We start from the raw sequence: 20,859 nt of genomic DNA on the forward strand, positions 1-20,859 counted from the left end.
AAATTCATCTTAACTTTGGAGTGATTTACTGTCAGTCCTAATTTAGCATTTTGGGGGTACCCCTATCTCTTACTAAGGGCAGCTGAAAGTGTGTAATTGTATGGAGGTTTCTCTAAAAGTTTCATTCATTGAGTTCCATGAATATTCTATACTTCATTTTAACCGATGCCAAGATATGTTGTGATATGTTCATTGGATTTTTAATGGGGCTTTTTGTTGTTGTTTTAACCCAACTTTTTCTCTTGGGCCCTCCATAAATTTGGCAGATAGCAGCGGGTAAATGGAAGACCTGAAGAGGAATAGATTTCTTTGAAATGGATATGTTAGGCAGAGCTAGAGAAGGATGATTCTTGCAAAGTCAGGGGATCCCACTTGATGCTCAGAAGGCTCACAGTGACTGTGGCCTTAGAAAAGGCAAGCAATTAGATGAAAAGAGCGGAGAGAGTTCTCTTTACAACTAACACACAAAGATCCTAAGCTTGCCCTGAAGGAGTATATTGATCAGCAGTTAGTAAGTCAAAGGTTAATAACTTAGGCCCGATTATTTTCTGTTATCAGACACAGGATTAATGATGGCCTCTGGCTAAGTAAATACAGGGCCTTCTCTCTTTGGTTGGAGTTGTTGGAAACCAATGAATCACCGACTGGGAATATAATTCAGAAGGGCATATAAAGGCCCAAATCCATGTCTCAGAAAGCTGACAGCAACAAAAGACTCTTGTGGGGAGTGGAGAGGCATACCACAGGCTTGGGATTTAGAACAATCAAGAATAAATTGACAACTGTACTGTATGCTAGCATACATCTATTATGCATTCCACAAAGCCACACGCTGCGTTAATAAGCCCTCTCCCCAGAGCCTGCTTTGGAAACATGGATGTTGTTTCTGACAGCCCATATGGCAGAATCTGGCTATTATGACCAGACAGCTGCTGGACCTTACAGACGAGATAACAACCTCAGAGCCATTTTCACATTGCACAAGTCTTGACTAAGGCGTCAGGCTTCCAAAGTATGCTGTGCCTTCTCACATCACTAACATCTTTTCTACTTGGGTGCCTCATAAGCTGGGTAATTATCACTAGCCTTGTGGAGCATGGAGCATGCTCTGAAGACTCATGAAATGAAGGTCTATCAACTTGCATCATCAAGCTGACTTTAAAATAATTTGCTGAGGGGGGAAATGAAAGTAAAATGTCACTTTCTCATTTCCATAGATTAAAAAAAATATTTCACTGGGCTAGCTCTTGGGGAAGAAATAATATTTTCTTTGTTCACCATAAGTCACTAGGGTTCTCTTGTAGGCATTCTTATGAGTGTAGGCCAAAAGTTAACTCCTTCAAATAAAAGGATATAATGGCCTGAAACCCTCAAGAGTCAATTAAATTAGGAAGCAGAGGTAATCATAGTCACATAACTCAAGAGACGTTCAAGTGATAGGAAGAAGACAATTAAAGATTGTTATCTTTCTTCAGGAAAACATAGCCTAAATTACTGCCTACACCTAAGCAAAAGCATTCACTAGTGAATCTTCCCCACCCCACCCCCCATTTATCCAAGTGTCATCCTCCATAAACACTTTTCCCCTTCCTCATCAATGTCAGACTTTTACCAGTTAGCCGCACCTTCCTAAGTGTCCCTCCTTTGATTTGGTAAATGGAGGCGTCACTGCCCTCTTAAAGGAAGAAAAAGTTGAAACATGAAACAATCGTTTAAGACAGATCCCAGCTTTACTCCCTCCAAAGGACACTTAGAGATATGTTCCCCGTGGTCGTCCCCTTTCAAAACAAAAGGCATTAAGAACATTTCCATTTGCCCTGCAAAAAGTGATTATAGGAGCAACATAACACGCGACCAACTTAATTCACTGCATGGAATCTGGGAAAAATCTCCCAGCAAAAAGTGAATCTAAGAGCAACATACTAGCTCCCCAGCCTCACTCGCGTTATAAGACCAAATGAATTCACTACATGGAATCTGGGGAGGACGGGGAAATCGGGGGGGGGGGGGCGGTGGAAAGCGACGAAAGGGGGGGGAGGGGGGGGGGAAGAGGGGCAACATTTCTACTGGGATTTAATTTTTAAAGACTTTCTCCACTTTTTTTTTGTATGTGCTGTAAGTTACCAAAGAGAGTTCTCCCAAAAGTTTCCTGAAAATGTTGAATAATGATTTCCCCCCCCAAATTTGTAATGAGCTAGCATTTAAACTTTTTTTGTTTTGTTTTGTTTTCAGGAAAGGTTGTGTCTTAAAACAAATGGTGTTCGTTCTTCTGATGGACGACTTTGGCTCTCTGCAAGCCAGATGTGGGGGCAGCCAGCTGCTAATCAATTTCCAGTTCCAATATTCATTTCTTACCAAGACGCGAGTGCGCGCGCACAAACACGCACGCACACACATACACATGCACACGCACACACCACACACATGCACACACGCACATACACATGCACACACATACACGCGCACACACCACACACACATACACACCACGCACACGCGCGCGCGCACACACACACGCACACATCTATTATGCATTCCACAAAGCCACATGCTGCGTTAATAAGCCCTCTCCCCAGAGCTTGCTTTGGAAACATGGATGTTGTTTCTGACAGCCCATATGGCAGAATCTGGCTATTATGACCAGACAGCTGCTGGACCTTACAGACGAGATAACAACCTCAGAGCCATTTTCACATTGCACAAGTCTTGACTAAGGGGTCAGGCTACACACCACCCACACTCTCAGGCAGAGCTGTCTAACCAAGTTCCCATCACGCAGGCGGGTGGAAGAATGTGCAACCACAATCCAGGCACGATACGGTGACGGACGGGGCAGCCGACCTAATCAGCTGCCAATGGATCATTTGGAGCGCCGGCTCCAAACCGAAAGCACCGCGCGCCCAGCCCGGCTTCCGAGCCCGGCCTGGCGGGCGCTTTACCTGCTGCTGACGGAGTGGCCCGGCGGCGACGAGGCGGCCCCGAGCTCCGGCGCGAAGCTCGCCTCGATCCTGGGCAGCCTGGACGGCGCGTAAGAGTGGTAGGCTGTCAGCACCACGCTGCCGGAGTCCTTGATCTCCATTCTCAGAGGCGCATGGCTCCCCTAGGGCCGGACGACAGAGGCAGTGGCCGGCATGGACGGAGGTAGCGCCTCGGCCAAGCCAAGGCCGCGCACGTCGGAGCCGCCGTCTCCGCGAGCTTCGCCTCCCTCCCGGCTGGCTGTCAGGGACGACTAGGGGAGAGCCAGCCCGGCTGCACCGCCTGTCAGCTGGATTAGCATATATTTAAAAACACCGCCCACAAGCCCAGCTATGTGGGGGTCGGATCCATGTTTCTAGGAAACTGGAGACCTGTAGTAATCCTGCTGGGCTCCGAGCGAGCGCCTCTGGTCAAGTTTTCTGGCTTTGTTCCTTTTTTTTTTTCTCTTTTCCTTTTCCTTTCTTTTTTTTTCCCCCTTTCCAAACGCAGGCTTATCCGAGCGCTGAGAGCGTTTCCTGCCTGGCAGCCCGGAGGGAGAGCAATGAAATCATTCTTTAGTCCTTGCCCCAGACGAGAAAAGAGGGGCCTGCCCAAGAAGGAAAGACAATGTGTGCTCTAGGGAAGAGAGCGAGAAAAAGGGGACCCCATCTCTACCCCCCTCCCTCCTGCTCCCACTCTCCCTCCGCGAAAAATGGAAGAACTAGATTAGGTTGCTGTTTGTTTAGTCAAGTTACAGTAAACTTGATTTTCCTGAGGATCGGGTAATTCCCTCTCCCCACCGGGTAAAAACACTTCCCCCTACACCCATACCGATTTAAAAAACACTATAGTAGTACCCGGGAATCTCCGGACTGCAGGAGCCCAGCTCTCTTATTTTACAAGTGAATGAATGAATGAATGAATGAATGAATGTCTGGTGCGGGGGCGGGGAAGCACTTACTATGGACCTAGGGAACTTCCCCAAGGTCACGAGGCAAATTATTAGCTGACCTAGGACTAAGGTCATAAAATAATATAGATTTAGAGCTAAAGGGAACCTGAGAGGTTCTAGTTTACTCTCCTCGATCTACATACACAGCTTACAACTGAGTTTTAACTCATATTATCCTAATGTTCAGTTTAAAAAAAAAATCAGTTTAGATCTGTGATTTAAGTGGGAAGGGGGAGGGGTGGAACTCCTTGCATAGAAACTTCCTTTCCTGGACTTAGGTTGGTAAGTTCTTTATAATTCCCAGTTTTACAGAGTTGCCTGGGGAAATTGTCTCTCATCTAGTCAGCATAGAAGCCCTGAAACCCAGTTCTTCCTGAGTTGATCATGGTCACCCAGCTAATAAATGTCAGAGACAGAAACCAAATTTTCCTGACTTCAAGATTGGTCTTCCATCCAATACACTCAGCTACCTCTCAGTGTCAATTAAGAGTGAAGTCAATAAACAGTGTTTAACTAGCACATGTTTGATCCTCACCTTCAGAAAGAGGACATTTGGGGAAGAGGAATTGGAATCTGTGAGTTTAAAATGTATTTCTCTCCTCATACCAAGCAAAAAACCCAGCATGGCATCATGTAAAGGTTAATAACCTTGGAACCATGATTATCTGGATTCAGGTCTTGTCCCAGTAACATACTGGTTATGCAAACCTGGAGAATTTAATACTTATGCTGTAGATTGCATTAGCAGAGAGCATTTCCTCAGCAATACCAGTGAAATCACAAGCCTTGTGTTGTTCAGTTGTTTTTCAGTCATGTCTGACTCTTGGTGACTCCATTTGGGGTTTTCTTGGTAAAGATCTTGGAGTGGTTTGCCATTTCCTTCTCCAGCTCATTTTACAAATGAGGAAACTGAGGCAAACAGGATTAAGTGATTTGTCCAGCACCAGATAGCTAGTGAGTGTCTGAGGCTAGATTTTTAACTCGGGAAGATGAGTCTTCCTGACTCCAGTCCTGACACTCTATCCACGGTACCCCCTAACTGCCTCAAAGTCAGGAAGATGTGTTCAAACCTTGCTTCGGACATTTACTAGCTGTGTGACACTGGTTTAAGTCTGACCTTTGCTCAGATTCCTCCTCTGCAAAAAGGGTATAATAATAACATCTACCTCATAGTTGTTGTGAGGGGGAAAAATGAGATAATACTTATAAAGCGCTTTACAAATCTTAAAGCACTACAAAAATAAAATTCATTATTATATTATATCACTATTCTCTGAAAGGGAAATTATTTAGAAAAGTCATTACAGAATATATTATTATCAAACATTTACCATGACCACTAAATGGGACATATTTTCATTGTTACCAATGTTGTTATTGTGACTGAAGTTTATTCTTTATGCTTTTAAGTCCTCAGAATCAAAAATATATAAATTCAAAATGATGTTATTAATAATACATTGCATTTGTAGAGTGTTTCACAGTTTTTAAAATCACTTTTGAGCAGAATCAGAGAATTACACAGTGTTAGAGCTGAAAGGGAACTTTTAGCCCAACTGCCTCATTTTACAAATGATGCCACTGAGGTCTAGAGAAATTAAGTGACTTTCCCAAGCTCACACAACTTGTAAGTGACAAAGTTAGGACCCAGGTGTCCTGATGTGATATGATCAGATTTGATTTTCACAACAACCCTGTGAGTTAGGCAAGACAGGTGTTAGTAACCTCATTTTACAGTTATGGAAACTGAGACTTAGAGAGGTTATGTGAGATACCCAAAGTCACGTGGCTAATAAGTGGTAGAGACAAGATTCATATCCAGGTTACCTGAATCATGGCTATATGTCCTTCCACCACATTGTGGTTTTGGATGCCTTCGAACACCACCAATTGCATTAACCCTAGCATTGGAGGACTGAAATTTTGTTTTTCATTTGTATTTAAAGGACCAAGTCTCCAAAAAACATTATCTGGTAATTCAGTTCAGTTTATTGAGTGCTTGCTCTAGTCAGGCATTGTGCTAAGTGCTGGGATACAAATGATGTGCTATAGCTAGGTTGTACAGCAGTTAGATGGTGTGTGTGGGGTGTTCAAGGAGGACCAGTACCTCTGGTGTGAGGGCTTGCCAAGCCCTTTTCTGGGCTCCCTCATTCACCTTTGGTGTCCACCTGTCATTCAACTCTTACCTGTGGCTCCAAGAAGCTGAAGCATGTGTAACGGCCACACCCTGGTAGAATCTTCGAAGCAGACAACTGACCAAGTTGAGGGCCTCAAACCAGTGGGCCTCAAACACTTCAGTGAGTTCAGCTACCCCAAGCATGTGAAGGTTGTTCCCGACAGAATGCGCAAATGAGAACAGTTTGTTCCGATGGCCACCGTGAAGACAGCTGAAGCAGACGCTGTGGAATGCTTAGAGCTTTGTCATCAGACACTGAAGACACCAAGGTCATCCACTGCCTCCTGGGCCATTACCGGTCATCTTGACTTTTGTCCTGCCACTGGGCTTTGATGATTCTGGAAGAGACAGTGAAGCTGAAGACTTTTTGCAACTCTGCCTCATTTAAATCCAATTCACCCACAAATCAAGACATGATGTCCTCTTCAAAAATGAAGGATGAACAACAGCAGATAGAGTGCTAGGCCTGAGGTCGGAAGATCTGAGTTCAAATCCCACCTCAAATGCTAGCTGTGTGACCCAGGGCAAGTCACTTAACCTGTTTGCCTCAGTTTCCTTGACTATAAAATGGGGATAATAATAACACCTTCTGCCCAGGGTTGTTTTGAGGATCAAATGATAAAATATTTTTAGCACAGTGCCTGGCACATAGTAAGTACTATATAAATGTTAGCTATAGTAATGATCATTATTAAAAACAGTGCTTTCCGTTGCAGAGCTTATAATAGAATGGAGAAAGACAGTGCACAAATGGAAGCTGGAAAGGTGGAGGGGGCACCAGAGATCAGGATGTTCTATAGAGTCCAAACCAAGTAGAGCTTGCCGATGGACAGTGGAGAGTTACCTGGAGTATTCTGAAAGTTCAGAGCCCTCTATAGAGGAAGGCTTGGGGAGGAGTTTAGAATGCTGCCCTCCAGCCCTTTAATCCAAGGGGAGAGGCCAAGGGTGCACCAGAGAAGATGTTGATTATCAAAAACTGAGTCAATCTGCATGATAAGATTTCAAGTGATCAGTTTGTGCTGGGTGGGGCTAACATATACAAGAATCTTTTTTCTTTATCTCTAATAATTGAAGCAGTGTAGTATTAAAAAAAGGCACTGAGATTGTAGAAAGAGAAGAAAGTGGGCTTGGATTCCTTTTTGGGCCTCAGTTTCCTCATTTGTAAAAATGAGGAATTGGGACCGTAGAAAGGAGTAAGGAGGTCCCATCTATGTTCTATTTGGGATAAGGACAAAGCTTGTGGGGCACCTAGGTGGAAGAGTGGATACAACTGGAGTTAAGAAGATTCAACTTCCTGAATTTAAATCTGGCCTCAGACACTTCCTAGCTGTGTAACCCTGGGCAAGTCACTTCACCCTGTTTGCCTCAGTTCCCCCATCTTTTTTTGTTTATTGCTAGGCAATGGGATTAAGTGACTTGCCCAGGGTCATACAGCAAGTATGTGTCAAGTATCTGAGGTTGGATTTGAACTCAGGTCCTCCTAACTCCAAGGTAGGAGCTCTAGCCACTTCACCACCTAACTGCCCCAAGTACTCCCCTCTTCAAAAGGAGCTGGAGAAGGAAATGGCAAGGCAGTATCTTTGTCAAGAAAACCCCACAAAGAGTCAGATATGACTGAAATGACTGAATAACAACGTCCTGACTCTAGGTCCAACACTCTTTCCACTGCACCAGCTAGTTACCTGTCTGTACTAGAGAATGTATGTGGAGGGGTTGTGGGGAGGATTATGGGAAGAGGGGTTGATGAGAAAAGGGTTATTTTAAAGAAAGGATTTCCTTTTTTCTTCCTTTAGGACTCCTTAATATATGTATGTATTTTTCTTACCTGCTAGTTCCTTGCACATTTTAAACATTATTTTTGTTGTCTTTGAGTCATTTTGGACTCTTCATGACCCCTTTTTAGAGGTTTTCTTGGCAAAGATACTGGAGTGGCTTGCTGTTTTCTTCTCCAGCTCATTTTACAGATGAGGAACTGAGGCAAACAAGGTTCAGTGACTTACCCAGGGTCACACAGCTACTAAGTATCTGAGGCCAGATTTAAATTGGGGAAGAGGAGTCTTTCTGATTCCAAGCCCAGAGCTCTATCCACTGACCTATTGAGCTGCCCCTTGGGTATTATTATGTATAACTAATAAAATATTTTTAGCACAGTGCCTGGCACACAGTAAGTACTATATAATGTTAGCTATAGTAATGATATTATTATGTATAACTAATTTTTCCACCTGGAAAACTAAATCACAAGAAAATTTAAATGTTTTGTAGGACTCGCTGCTTATATTTGTTTTTCTGTAACACTTTTTTAATAATCTCGCTGAGCCATTCATCTTGAAATCTAGATTATCCTGAACATAATCAAGGGTCAGTAAGCAAAGAAAGCAGACCACTGTTGAGGTAAGGGAGGTATTAAAGCCAGATCTTTTACTTAGAGGCTATATTTTGTTGTTCTTGTGGCCCAATGAATAGAGGGCTGGCCCTGAAGTCAGAAAGACTCATCTTCCTGAGTTCAAATCCTGCCTCAGACACTTAGTAGTTGTTTGACTTGCATAAGTCACTTAATCCTGTTTGCCTCAGTTTCCTCATCTGTAAAATGAGGTGGATTGATACCACTCCAATATCTTTCCCAAAAAACCCCCAAATGGGCTCACCAAGAGTCAGAAACAACTGAAAAACTAAACTGAGTCCACTTTTACATATGACTGTAACAGATATGATTATTTTTATGACTACAGAAAATCAAAGCCATGAATTAAAATGAAGATGTTACTGGTAGAAACAGGTACTCTAAGAGCAGCCCAACAATAAAGGATTAAAAAAAAAAACCTTTAAGAAAAATCAGACTTTTATGATCATGACCCTAAATTGTCAAGAAAAGCTTAAATTATATTCAGCATTATTCTGGCTTAGAAAGTAACGGAGTGTGCCATCTAGTTTTTTTGTTTTTGGTTTTGTTTTTGTTTTTGTTTTTTGTTACAAAGATTTTCATCCAAAATGTTTAAATTATAAAAAATTTTAGAGTTTAAAGGGGTCAAATTTGTTTATCCGGGAAATTCCCTTTTACCTAACACATTACTAGATAAGAGAGGTGTTTCTGTCATTTGCCTTGTGTTGTAATGAATCCAAGAGTATCTGAACAAAGGAACTTCTCCTACAAAGATAATTAATTAATTTCTGAGTAACAGCATTTCTTCTAGGTAGTGAGCAGCAGTGGGGTTCCGTAATTAGAGCAGATGGCCAGGAAACCTGGTTCTGTTCATGACCAGCTATGTCCTAGCAAAGTTTCTCTAACTATAAAATGAACTTAATAATTCTTTCTCCTCCTTACTTTAAAGGTCATATTAACTGTGTAATTTTAACTTGAGGAAAAGTATACGTAAAGCTAAGTTATTATTACAATGTCTCTCTCTTGATTATGAAAAGAACATGACCAGCATGGAACAATGGGAAAAAAATCACTGACTTGGTAGTCACAGGGCCTGGGTTCAGATTCTTCGTGTGATGCGTTATTATTTGTGTGACTTTGGAACAGTCCCTACCAGGAATCAATTCAGCAGACTGAGGGGATTTAGAAGTCTAGATGATTTCAGAGGTTCCTCCTAGCTCTAAATCTGACCCTGTGATCTTAAGTGACATGCTTAGCCAATAAACATGGCTTCTACAAACTGGGGCAGGTAAGTGGCACAGTAGGTAGAGTGCCGGACCTAAAATCAGGAACCCATCTTTGTGAGTTCAAATCCAGTTTTTGATACTTAATAGCTATGTGATTCTGGGCAAGTCAAGAAGACTCATCTTCCTGACTTAAAATCTGGCTGCTGACACTTCCTAGCTGTGTGACCCTGAGCAAGTCACTTATCCCTGTTTGCCTCAGTTTTCTCATCTATAAAATGAGCTTGGGAAGGAAATGGCAAACCACTCCAGTATCTTTGCCAAGCAAACCCTAAATGGGGTCATGAAGGATCATTCACGACAGAAAAACAACTGAATAGCAACAATCTACAAACTGAAAGAAGTTTTGCAGTTATGGAATTTTTATATTTCCACTGGTATTGCAATAAGCTGTTACCCCAAGTCCACAAAGGCCATGCCAAGCTAAAAAATAGTCACCTGGGTAGAAGGAGGCATGTGCAGCTCCCTTCAGAAGATTTTTGCAGATTGCATGCCATTGGGGCAGTGGCAAGGCTTTTGTGATACAGTAATTTTCTGAAGAAGACAAGAACACAGAAAAAGTATCAGTACTACGAAATGGTGTCTTATGGAGATGTTTAGAGATTGAGGGTCGTGTGCTACAGTAGAAAGAATACCTAGGTCCCATTCATATCCTTGACCATCCAGTGGCCATCCACCTTTTGCTTAAAGCCTTCCCAGGACAAGTAATGCTTATCTATATAACTAGCAAGTGGCTTACCTTCTCTGGGCCTCAGTCTCCTCCTCTGTAAAATGGAGTTGTACCATATCATCCCTAAAGTGCTTTCCAAGTCTGGGTATCTTTGAGTCTGTAAAAATGTACATCCATTCTCATGACAGCCTTCATAGATTGTGTGTGTGTGTGCCTGTCTTTCTTTAACAGAAACTAATGAGAAAATATTTTGTGTTTTTAGAACCAGATGGGACCTTGGAAACCAACTAGTCCAACTTCCTCCTTTTACAAATGAGGAACCTGAGGTCCAGAGAGATGATTTATCCATGGTCACATAGTGGTGAGTAGAAAAAGCAAGGAACCAGACCCAGGCAGCTAGGTGGTACAGTGGCTAGTCACCTGAGATCAAGTTTGGCCTTAGACCCTGAGCAAGTCAGGTTACTTGTGTCTCTTCAGCTGTAGCAGGGGGCTAATAGTAGCACCTGCCTCCCGAGGCTGTGGTGAGGATCAGATGAGATAATATTTGTAAAGCACTTAGCACAGTTCCTGGAACATAGTAGGTACTTCATAAATGCTTGTTTCCTTTCTCTGGCTCCAAATTCATTTCTGTTTCCATTATACTACACAGATTTACAATGATTTCTCTGTATGGGCAGTACTAGATTTATGCAAAAATTATAAATAAGCTAGGGTTTAGAAACAGTTAGGTGGTGCAATGGATATAGCATCAAGCCTGGAGTCAGGAAGACTCAGCTTCCTGAGTTCAAATCTGGCTTCAGACACTTCCTATTGTGTGACCCTGAACAAGTCACTTCACTTAACCTTGTTTGCCTCAGATTCTTCATCTGGAAATGACAAACCACTCCAGTATCTTTACCAAGAAAACCCCAAATAAGGTCATGAAGAGTCAGACATGACTGAAAAAATGACAACTACAAAATATTTAGAATTTCTGATTATTAGGGGTTTCTAAATATAAAAAAAGATTAAATTTCAAGATATATATCATTGATTAAAAGAAAGGAAATAGGAAAAAAGAAATTCTCAACTCAGTCCATTTTTTAAAAATATGTATTGTGACTATTTTATTGTGTCTATTTATATTGGGAACACTAAGACATAAACAAAATAATCCCTGTCCTCAAAGAGCTTACATTCAACTAGAAGATGCATCTAGATAAGTAAATATAACACAAATATCATTCTGAAATGACAAAAAAAAATGCATTTTACAGCTCTGCAATTACAGTTTTATCATTATTTTATAAATCTAGGTAGAAATAATCATTTAGCATAAACATTTCAATAGGCCAGGTATCCATAACCAATCAAAGACCACCAGGGAGAACTCGCTATTTGACAAAAACTGCTGGGAAAACTGGAAAACAGTATGGCAGAAACTAGGCATAGACCAGCATCTCACTCTGTACACCAAGATAAGATAAAATGGGTACATGATTTAGACATAAAGGGTGGTACCATAAGCAAGTTAAGAGAGAAAAGAATAGTTTACCTATCAAATCTATTGAGAAGGGAAGAATTTATGGCCAAACAAGAGATAGAGAACATTATGAAATGCAAAATGGATGATTTTGATTACATTAAATTAAAAAGATTTTGTACAAATAAAACCAATACCAATAAGATTAGAAGGAATAATTTTTATAACCAGTGTTTCTGATAAAGGCCTCATTTCTCAAATATATAGAGAACTGAGTTAAATTTATAAGAATACAAGTCGTTCCCCAATTAATAAATGGTTAAAGGATATGAATAGGCAATTTTCAGATGAAGAAATTAAACTGTCTATAGTCATATGAAAAAATGCTCTAAATCACTTTTGATTAGAGAAATGCAAATCAAAACAATTCTGAGGTACCACTTCACACCTATCAGGTTGGCTAATATGACAGAAAAGGAAAATGATAAATGTTGGAGAAGATGTGGGAAAATTGGAAAACTGATGCATTGTTGGTGGAGTTGTGAACTGATCCAACCATTCTGGAGAGCAATTTGGAACTATACCCAAAAGACCACCAAGCTGTGCACACCCTTTGATCCAGCAATACCACTACTAGGTCTATATCCCAAAGACATCATAAAATGGGAAAAGGACCCACACATACAAAAGTATTTATAGCAGCTCTTTTTGTGCTGGCAAAGAATCGGAAATTGAGGGGATGCCCATCAATTGGGGAATGACTGAACAAGTTGTAGTATGTGAATGTAATGGAATACTATGTTGCTCTAAGAAATGATAAGTAGATGGATTTCAGAAAAACCTGGAAAGACTTACATGAACTGATGTTGAATGAAGTGAGCAGAACCAGGAGAATGTTGTACACATTAACAGCAACATTGTGCAATAATCAATTATGATAGACTTAGCTCTTCTCAGCCATGCAGTCATCCAAGATAATTCCAAAATACTCATGATGGAAAATGCTATCCACATCCAAAGAAAGAGCTATGGAATCTGCATGCAGAATGAAGCATACTATTTTCTCTCTTTTTTGTTTTTTTGATTTTTCTTTCTTGTAGTTTTCCCCTTTTGTTCTGATTCTTTCACAACATAATTGATGTGGAAATGTTTAACATGATTGTACATACATAACCTATATCAGATTGTTTGCTGTCTTGGGGAGGGGACAGAGCGAAGGAGAAAAATTTGGAACTCAAAATCTTATAAAAAGGAATGTTGAAAAATAAAATAAAGCCCTTTGTGGGAGAGGGGCAGGAAGAGCACCACTGCCTCCTGAGGTCTGGTTCTGCTTAGGTCCAAAATCTACCACACTGGACCCATCAGCACTATTTGCCATGAAGCTTCTTAAACTTCATTCATTTCCTCAATTAACATTCAGTATGTTCTCGGCTCAGAAAGACAGTGTGCACATTTCATTTCTAGAATACTTTGCAACTTAACATCAGTTTTTTCACCACGATCCTGTGAACATCGTGGTCAATATGTTTTGTCTTTGTTGTTCAGTTGGAAGCACCTGAACAACTGAAGTTGTATCTGACTCTCCATGCCCCCATTTGGGTTTTATTGGCAAAGATACTGGAGTGGTTTGCCATTTCCTTCTCCAGCTCATTATATAGATGAGGAAACCGAGGCAAAGAGGGTTAAGTGACTTGCCCAGGGTCACACAGCTAGTAAGTGTCTGACCCTGTATTTGAACTCAGCAAGATGAATCTTCCTGACTCCAGGCCACCGAACTGCCCAATATTATTTTATTAACTATCTGTTATAGCTGAGGAAACCTAGACTTGGCAGAGCCAGGATTGAAACCCAAGTGCAGAACTCCTTCCACTTCTCAGCACTTCCTCCCTGATAGTTGTCCAAACTTACAGCCTTATCGTGTTTTCATTTGGCCCTGTTTATGGCCAATGTTTCAGTAACGCCTGTTCTACATATTGAGAAACAGCTGTGTTATCAGGGCCATAAAGGTAATAACCATCATACAAAGACCTCACGGAATAGACAATAGCTTTATTATCTATTGTTTCGGTGATATGGGTTAATATTATTTTTTGCCCTTGCACAAATGCAGAGAAAGTTTTCATAGACTCATAAACCTAGAGATAGAAGGAACTTCTGAGGCCATGGAGCACAACCCTTTCACTTTACAAATGAGCTAACTGAGGAAGACAGAGGTTAAGTTATTTGCTCAAGAGCATACTGGTTACTAAGCATCGGAGGTGGGATGTGAACCTATATGCTCTGACTCCAAAAACAAGTGCTTATTCCTTCCTCTGGACCAATTAGCTGCCCTCAGAAGACCACTTCAGCTCAAAGGACAACTGCATATATACATCATATTTAAGTAGGAATATACACCTAATATTTAAGTGTACTGAAGTGTGGTCATGGATGAAAAAAAAGATACTGTATTTTCCAAATGAATTGAAACTCAGAAAGAGGAAAGTTAGTGTTTCTTTTTTCAAATTGACTTTTTTTCAATCTGCAAAAAATCCACCCTTTCACCCTCCCTTTGCATTTGAGAACAAAAGAAAAATAAAACCCTTGCTATATACATGGACAGGCAAGCAAAATACTAGACAGATCTAAAAGATCTATCTATCTATCTATCTGTCTGTCTGTCTGTCTGTTTATCTATCTTTCTGTCTATCTATGAGCTGGAGAAGGAAATGGCAAACCACTCCAAGAAATGGACCAAGAAAACCACTCTACCGTACCAAGAAATCCCCCCAAAAAGAGAAGTTAAAAAGAGTTGGACACAACTGAAAATGATTGGGCAACAAAATTAAATGTGATATACAAACCACTCCAATATTTTTCCCAAGAAAACTCAAAAAGGAGTCATGAAAATTTGGACGTGATTGAAATGACCCTACAACAACAATGACAACAATAGCAAATTCTATTATATAAAAACTGGGTATATGAGATTCATGGAAAAACTGCTTTACAAACCACTTTGAAAGATTTAGAAATTCTAATTAACATAATGACTGCCTATAATTTCAAAACACTTATAATGAAACATGCTATCCACCTCCTGATAAAAAGGTAAAAGACTCAAAGTACAAAATGAGTCGTGTGTGCATAACATGTTACATATATGTAATGTTATAGCTACATATGCATATGTAATAGATACATATACATATATAATCTTTAAATGAGCAATTATATTCTATATGTATATGTTCAGTATGATAGGTCTATAATATCGTATATATTCTAGCAGTGTATATATATATGTATAATATAATAATATATATGTATAATTCTATATTCTTTTGTATATGCATATTTATCTTGTACTGTGCAATATTATAGACTATCTAAATATATGTGTGTAATATTATATATGATCTGCGTATAGTGTATATTATTATGTATAATATATATTATTCACACATATATGACTCATTCTGCACTGAATCATTTTCTCCCTATCAGGAGACGGGTAGCATGTTTTATCATGTCTTCTGGAGTCCTGACTGATCAGAGTTCCTCAGTCTTTCAGAGTTGTTTGCAAAAGTGGTGTTTTGATGAAGCTCACATACTCAGTTTTGAACAACCAGAGACCAATCATCTAGGACTTCCCAGGCCCAGGTGATGTTGTAGAGACAATGTGATACATAGAGACGACAGCAAGATGACCTTAGTTTACCTAATAGAATCGAGCAAACACCTGGGCCTAGAGTGACAGTAGCAGTATTATATAGAACTTTTCTTAACACACTGGCAATCCACCCACCAGGAAAGCCAAGCCACATTGCACAAAATGAAAACATGGATAAGAGAAAAGGGCCTCTCATCCCTACAGTTGCTTACCCAGCAGGAATGTTGATCACTTAAACACAGTCCAGGAAAACAACCCCAGCTGCATGGAGCTTGGCAGTTGCTGGTTCTTTATTTCTTAGCATGAAGTCTTGCAATAAGGTCACCCTACTCACTTCACTGCAGGAAATAGAGGCCCATTCTTATCTGCAGGTGCAGATGTGAGGTTGTAAAGAGAGCATGGAATCTGGGGTCATGATATCTGGATTTCTGGGACCTTCTGACTGTGTGACCTTAGACAAGTCACTTGACCCCAGTTTCCTCATCTATGAGAGGTGAGTAATAATGCTTGCATTACCAACCTCACAGCATCATTAATGAGGATCAAATGAGGCAATGTAAGCAATGTACTTTATAAACTATAATGTGTCACTTAAATGCAACCATCTACTACAATGGAAAATATGCTAGGCTTGTTGTAGTCAGGTGGCTTGGATTCAAATTCCTGCTCTCCTGCTAATTAGCTCTGTGACCATGGGTAAATCACAACCTCTCTGAACCCATTTCCTTATTTTTAAGATGAGAAAATAACACTTGGACTGTCTACCTTACAGGATTATTGGGGGGAGGAATAAAAACTAATACATTTTAAGTCACTTAAACTTTCAGAGACCAAATTTCTGCATCTTTAAAATGAGTATTGAATGGAAATGTTTTATATGATTTCACGTGCATAACCTATATCAGATTGCTTATGTCTCTGAGGGGGGAGGGGGAAGAGGGAGGGAGGGAAGGATAGAATTTGAAACACAAAATTTATTTTTAAAATGTTAAAAAAATTGTAGAGAAAATGAAACAAAATAAAATGAGTGTTGAAAACAAACAGGTATTAAGCTCCTATTATGTGCCAGGCACCGTGCTAAAAGCTAGAATATTGATAACGGTTGTATTGTATTTGTTGAAAAGTTCACATCAAGTTATGTACTTAAAGGACTTTGTAAACTAATATTATTAAAAGTGCTATGGACATGCAATTTTTTTTTTTAGGGAAACAGGGTTAAATGACTTGCCCAGAGTCACACAGCTAATAAGCGTCTGAGGCCAGATTTGAACTCAGGTCCTCCTGACTCTAGGGCTAATACTCAATCCACGTCACCACCAAACTGCCCCAAGGAAATGCAGATTCTTATAATTTGCCCAGATGAACTGTATACACATCTATAGAATACTGTCTGGACAGGTCATTTCTTTGTATAGAGAATTTGCAGGTGAGGACACTCCTTCTATCTATGCAAGTTGGCATATCCTCTTGCAATTTATAGTTTCAGAGGGCTGCCTGGTTGAGGAGACCTGCAGTCACATGCCCAGGGTCAAATAGTCAGTATGTGACAGAGGCAGGTCTTGACCCTCGGTCTTTCTGGCCTTGAGACCAGCTTTCTATCCATCCTGGCTACTTCTCATTTACTTATCTCCAGTTTTCACTAAATTGAAAGAAGTTAGGGGATACAATCTCATAGAAGGCACATTTACAGGGATGAATGAACAAGCCGTGGCAGTGTGTGTCAAAAGCCATGGAGAAGATTGGGGATTTCGGGAAGAAATGTCTAAGTGAAAGAGCTTTTCAGCTGCTGATGCTGAAACGCTGTATCATCACATCAGATGATAAATCCTGAAGGGAGCAATGAAGCATTTCTTGAAACTTGTTGGCACTAATTGAAATTACCCAACCTTGTTTTTGGAGTGCTGTAATCATGAGATAGGAGTTTCAGACAGTTCTGGTTTTCCCTTCTACTTTCTTACCTTTTTAAAATCCTTTTAGGCTGTGTGTGGGTGCCCCTTCCTCCCCTGCAAAGGAAGAGAACTTGCTTTATTTATGTAGCAGACGTTGCTGCAGCCCCTAAGTGACTTCCCGTAAACAAATGGAATTGTTATTGATTGTAGATAGAGTACAGCTAATGGGCTAGGATGTCATGGGGGACTATAAAAGGATATGTACAGTTCCAGAGTTGTCAAGAGAGAGCGTTCAAGAACATTTCCCAACACTTCGTTTTTTTGTTAATATAATAGTTCATTCATTCCGAGAGTTGGCACCATAGCTAGCTAGAGAGCATTTGGAAAAGATAAGGCTTTTTGACACCCTTCCAGTGATGGTAGGCAACAACCTATCCTTCCTCAGTGTAGAATAAATCTTACACTGGTGTTTAAGCATATAAGATTACGGGCTATGCACAACTATTTGAAAACCATCTGGGATTTTGACTTTATGATGTTCAGTCAAAACCATAACTAGAACAAGGCTAACAGGGCTTTGTCCCAGGGTGCTAATGTCCAAGGGAACATGCTGCTACTTCTCAGCAATCAGCCTTGCGCTAGTTATGGTTTTGATTAAATTTCATAAAGTCAAAATCCCAGATGGTTTTCAAATAGTTGTGCATAGCCCATAATCTTAAATGCTTAAACACCAGTGTAGGATTTATTCTACACTGAGGAAGAATAGGTTGTTGCTATACACCATCACTGGAAGGGTTTCAAAAAGGCTTATCTCCACCAAAGTATCTCCTCTCCAGCTAGCTATGGTGCCACACTCTCTTCTTCCCTATCTTAACTTTTCCACAGTTACCTAGTGAGGACACGCTCAGTAGTAGAAGGAGAAGCCGTGATGTATCTCTACGAGATCTCATTCTTTAGAGCCTGGTTATAGAGTAATTTAAATGATTTGTCAGCTGGTAGGAATTGATAATTTCCTCATAAGGGGAATAAGATATAAGATAGGTTTCAACTGAGGAACTGAATTTTAACAATCATATGAAAGATTGCTAATGATAAGATAAATGTAAAACAAAAAGAAAAAAAAAGAAACAAACTCCAAAAACTTCCCCTCCCATCAAGCAAATTGGCAAAGATAATAAAAGATTTTAATAGTCGGTCTTGGAGTTCCAATGAGAAGATAGGCACTTGGATACACTGTTGGTGAGCTGTGAACAGTACAAATATTTTGCACAGTTATCTAGAATTACACTAAGAAAGTGACTAAAATGCCCAGCTCTGACCCAGCACTCTCACTGTCAAGTGTACTCCCCAAGGAGGTCAAAAACAGAAAAAGATTCCAAGTATACTAGAATATTCATAGTGACATCTTGGTGGTGTCAAAGAACTGGAAACAAGGTGGAGATACCCTTGAGCTTATCTCTTCTGTTCTACAGCAGAATGCCCTCCCAATCATCCCCCCTCCCAATCTTTAATCTCTTCATATCAAATGTTTCCTTTTCTGTTAACTTACAAATACCACTAAGTTTCTCCATCTTATAAAAACCATCTATAGAATCTATCACCTTCTCAAGCTTTCATACAATATCCCTTTTCCCTTCTACGGCTAAACTACTAGAAAAAAAAAATCTATCAATTCTCATTACCCCCACCTCTCTCTTCATGCCCTTCTCAAAGATTTGCAACCTGGCTTCTAACCCTCACTCTCCTGATCCTTTCCCCAGAGTTCCCAGTGATCTCTTAATTGCCAATGCTGATGACTTTTTCTCGGTCTTTAGATTGATTGATGGAATCTTCAAGAGTTCAGGAACATTTTGCAATATCTGACACTCTTGACTACCCTCTTCTTTTGGATACTTTCTTTTCACTGGGTTTTCCAAACACTATCCTCTCTTGATTCTTCTTCTACCTGTCTGACTCTTCCTCCTCAATCTTGGTTCATCATTATTAATGACATCCTCTAATTGTGGGTACCCCAAAGCTCTGTTCTGAGTTATTTTCTCTTTTCTACACTCATTTGATAACTCCCATTAACCCTAATGGGCAACTAGGTGGCAGGTGGATAGAGTATTGGGCTTGGAGTCAGGAAGACCTGAGTTCCAATCTGATCTCAGACACTTATTAGCTGTGTAACCCTGGGCAAGTCACTTAAACCTGTTTGCCTCTGTTTCCGCATCTGTAAAATGAGCTGGAGAAGGAAATGGCAAACGACTCCAATACCTTTGCCAAGAAAACCCCAAGTGGGGTCATGAAGAGTCAGACATGACTAAAAAAAGATGAAATAACAATAGTAACTAGTGTTTTTATCCTCACAACAACCCTGGGAGGTAGGTGCTATTATTATCCTCATTTTACAGATGAGAAAACTGAGATGGACAGAAGTTAAATCACTTGCCTGGGCTCACACAGCTAGTAAACATCTGAATCAAAATTTGAACATAGGTCTTTCTAATTCCAGAAAATAGAGCAGGGCTCTTCCTGTGATACCACTCACTGCCTGGGTGAGAATATAAGCTTACTGAAGGCAGGAACTTTTATTTTTGTCTTTGTATCTCCAGCGTTTAGCACAGTGTCTGACATGTAGTAAGCTCTTAAAAAATTCTTTTTTTTGATTGATGGACTGATCAATCAATTAGGGAATGGTTTCATCAACTGTGGTACACATAGGTAATAGAATAGTATTGATCTGTAAGAAATAGTAACTAAGAAGAATTCAGAGTACTGTGGAAAGATGTATGTCAACTGATGAAGAATGAAACAGAGCCAAGAAAAGAATATACACAATGATTATAAGAATGGAAATGGAAAGAATTAAAAAACTCAAGCTGAATGCAGTATAATTATTTTGACTAATCTGTGCCTTAAAAACAGATGAGAAAATGTACATCCATCCACTCTTTGAAAAAGTGGGGAACTACGAGTGTGGAACATTCCATATATTGTCAGACTGAGTTTGTGTGCCGGTTTTTTCTGCTAAATTGTTCTTTTTTTCTCTTTCTCTCTCTTTGTTATTCTTTTTTTTTTTTAACAAAAGATGGCTCACAGTGAAGGAGTAGGAATATATTCAGAAAGAAAGAGGATATTAAAAACAGAAGACATGAATATGAATTAAACATTTTATAAAACATTTTAAGGTTTCAATTTAGGGAATGAGAGGGGAATGTGTCTGGAGGCTGGGGTGGTAGGAAAAAGAAAGTGAGCACAAATACTTCTGAGAAAGTTCCCAACCCTTTGGGAGCCATTGATGCAGGGGCAGTCAATTGCCCTGAAATTTCTACCAAGATATTTAAGGGTCCTAGAGGATAGGAAGGATGCTCATGTATGAGTGATTTGGTATGAAAGGCTTTAAATGCCAAAAAGAAGAATTCATGTTTCTTCTGGAAACATTACGAAACCACTGG

General features: G+C 40.1%; 1 protein-coding gene across 2 annotated transcripts in view; it reads right to left on the reverse strand.

Moving 5' to 3' along the window:
* LOC114054264 (rho GTPase-activating protein 28-like) overlaps positions 1-6,312 on the reverse strand; it is a 192,690-nt gene extending 186,378 nt beyond the window's left edge. Inside the window, exon 1 of one of the 2 annotated variants that reach the window (XM_027877447.1) lies at positions 6,094-6,312. In XM_027877447.1, coding sequence (XP_027733248.1) covers positions 6,094-6,227 — 134 coding nt within the window. In that variant the 5' untranslated portion in view covers positions 6,228-6,312. Of the gene's footprint in view, positions 1-2,939; positions 3,080-6,093 lie in introns of those variants that run through there. The other variant, XM_027877446.1, reaches the window with a different exon arrangement.
* Between the last annotated feature and the right edge of the window lie 14,547 nt (positions 6,313-20,859).

This window comes from Vombatus ursinus, unplaced genomic scaffold (assembly GCF_900497805.2).
Source record: "Vombatus ursinus unplaced genomic scaffold, bare-nosed wombat genome assembly UNPS02014812.1, whole genome shotgun sequence".
In the NCBI taxonomy this organism is placed as follows: Eukaryota; Metazoa; Chordata; class Mammalia; order Diprotodontia; family Vombatidae; genus Vombatus; species Vombatus ursinus.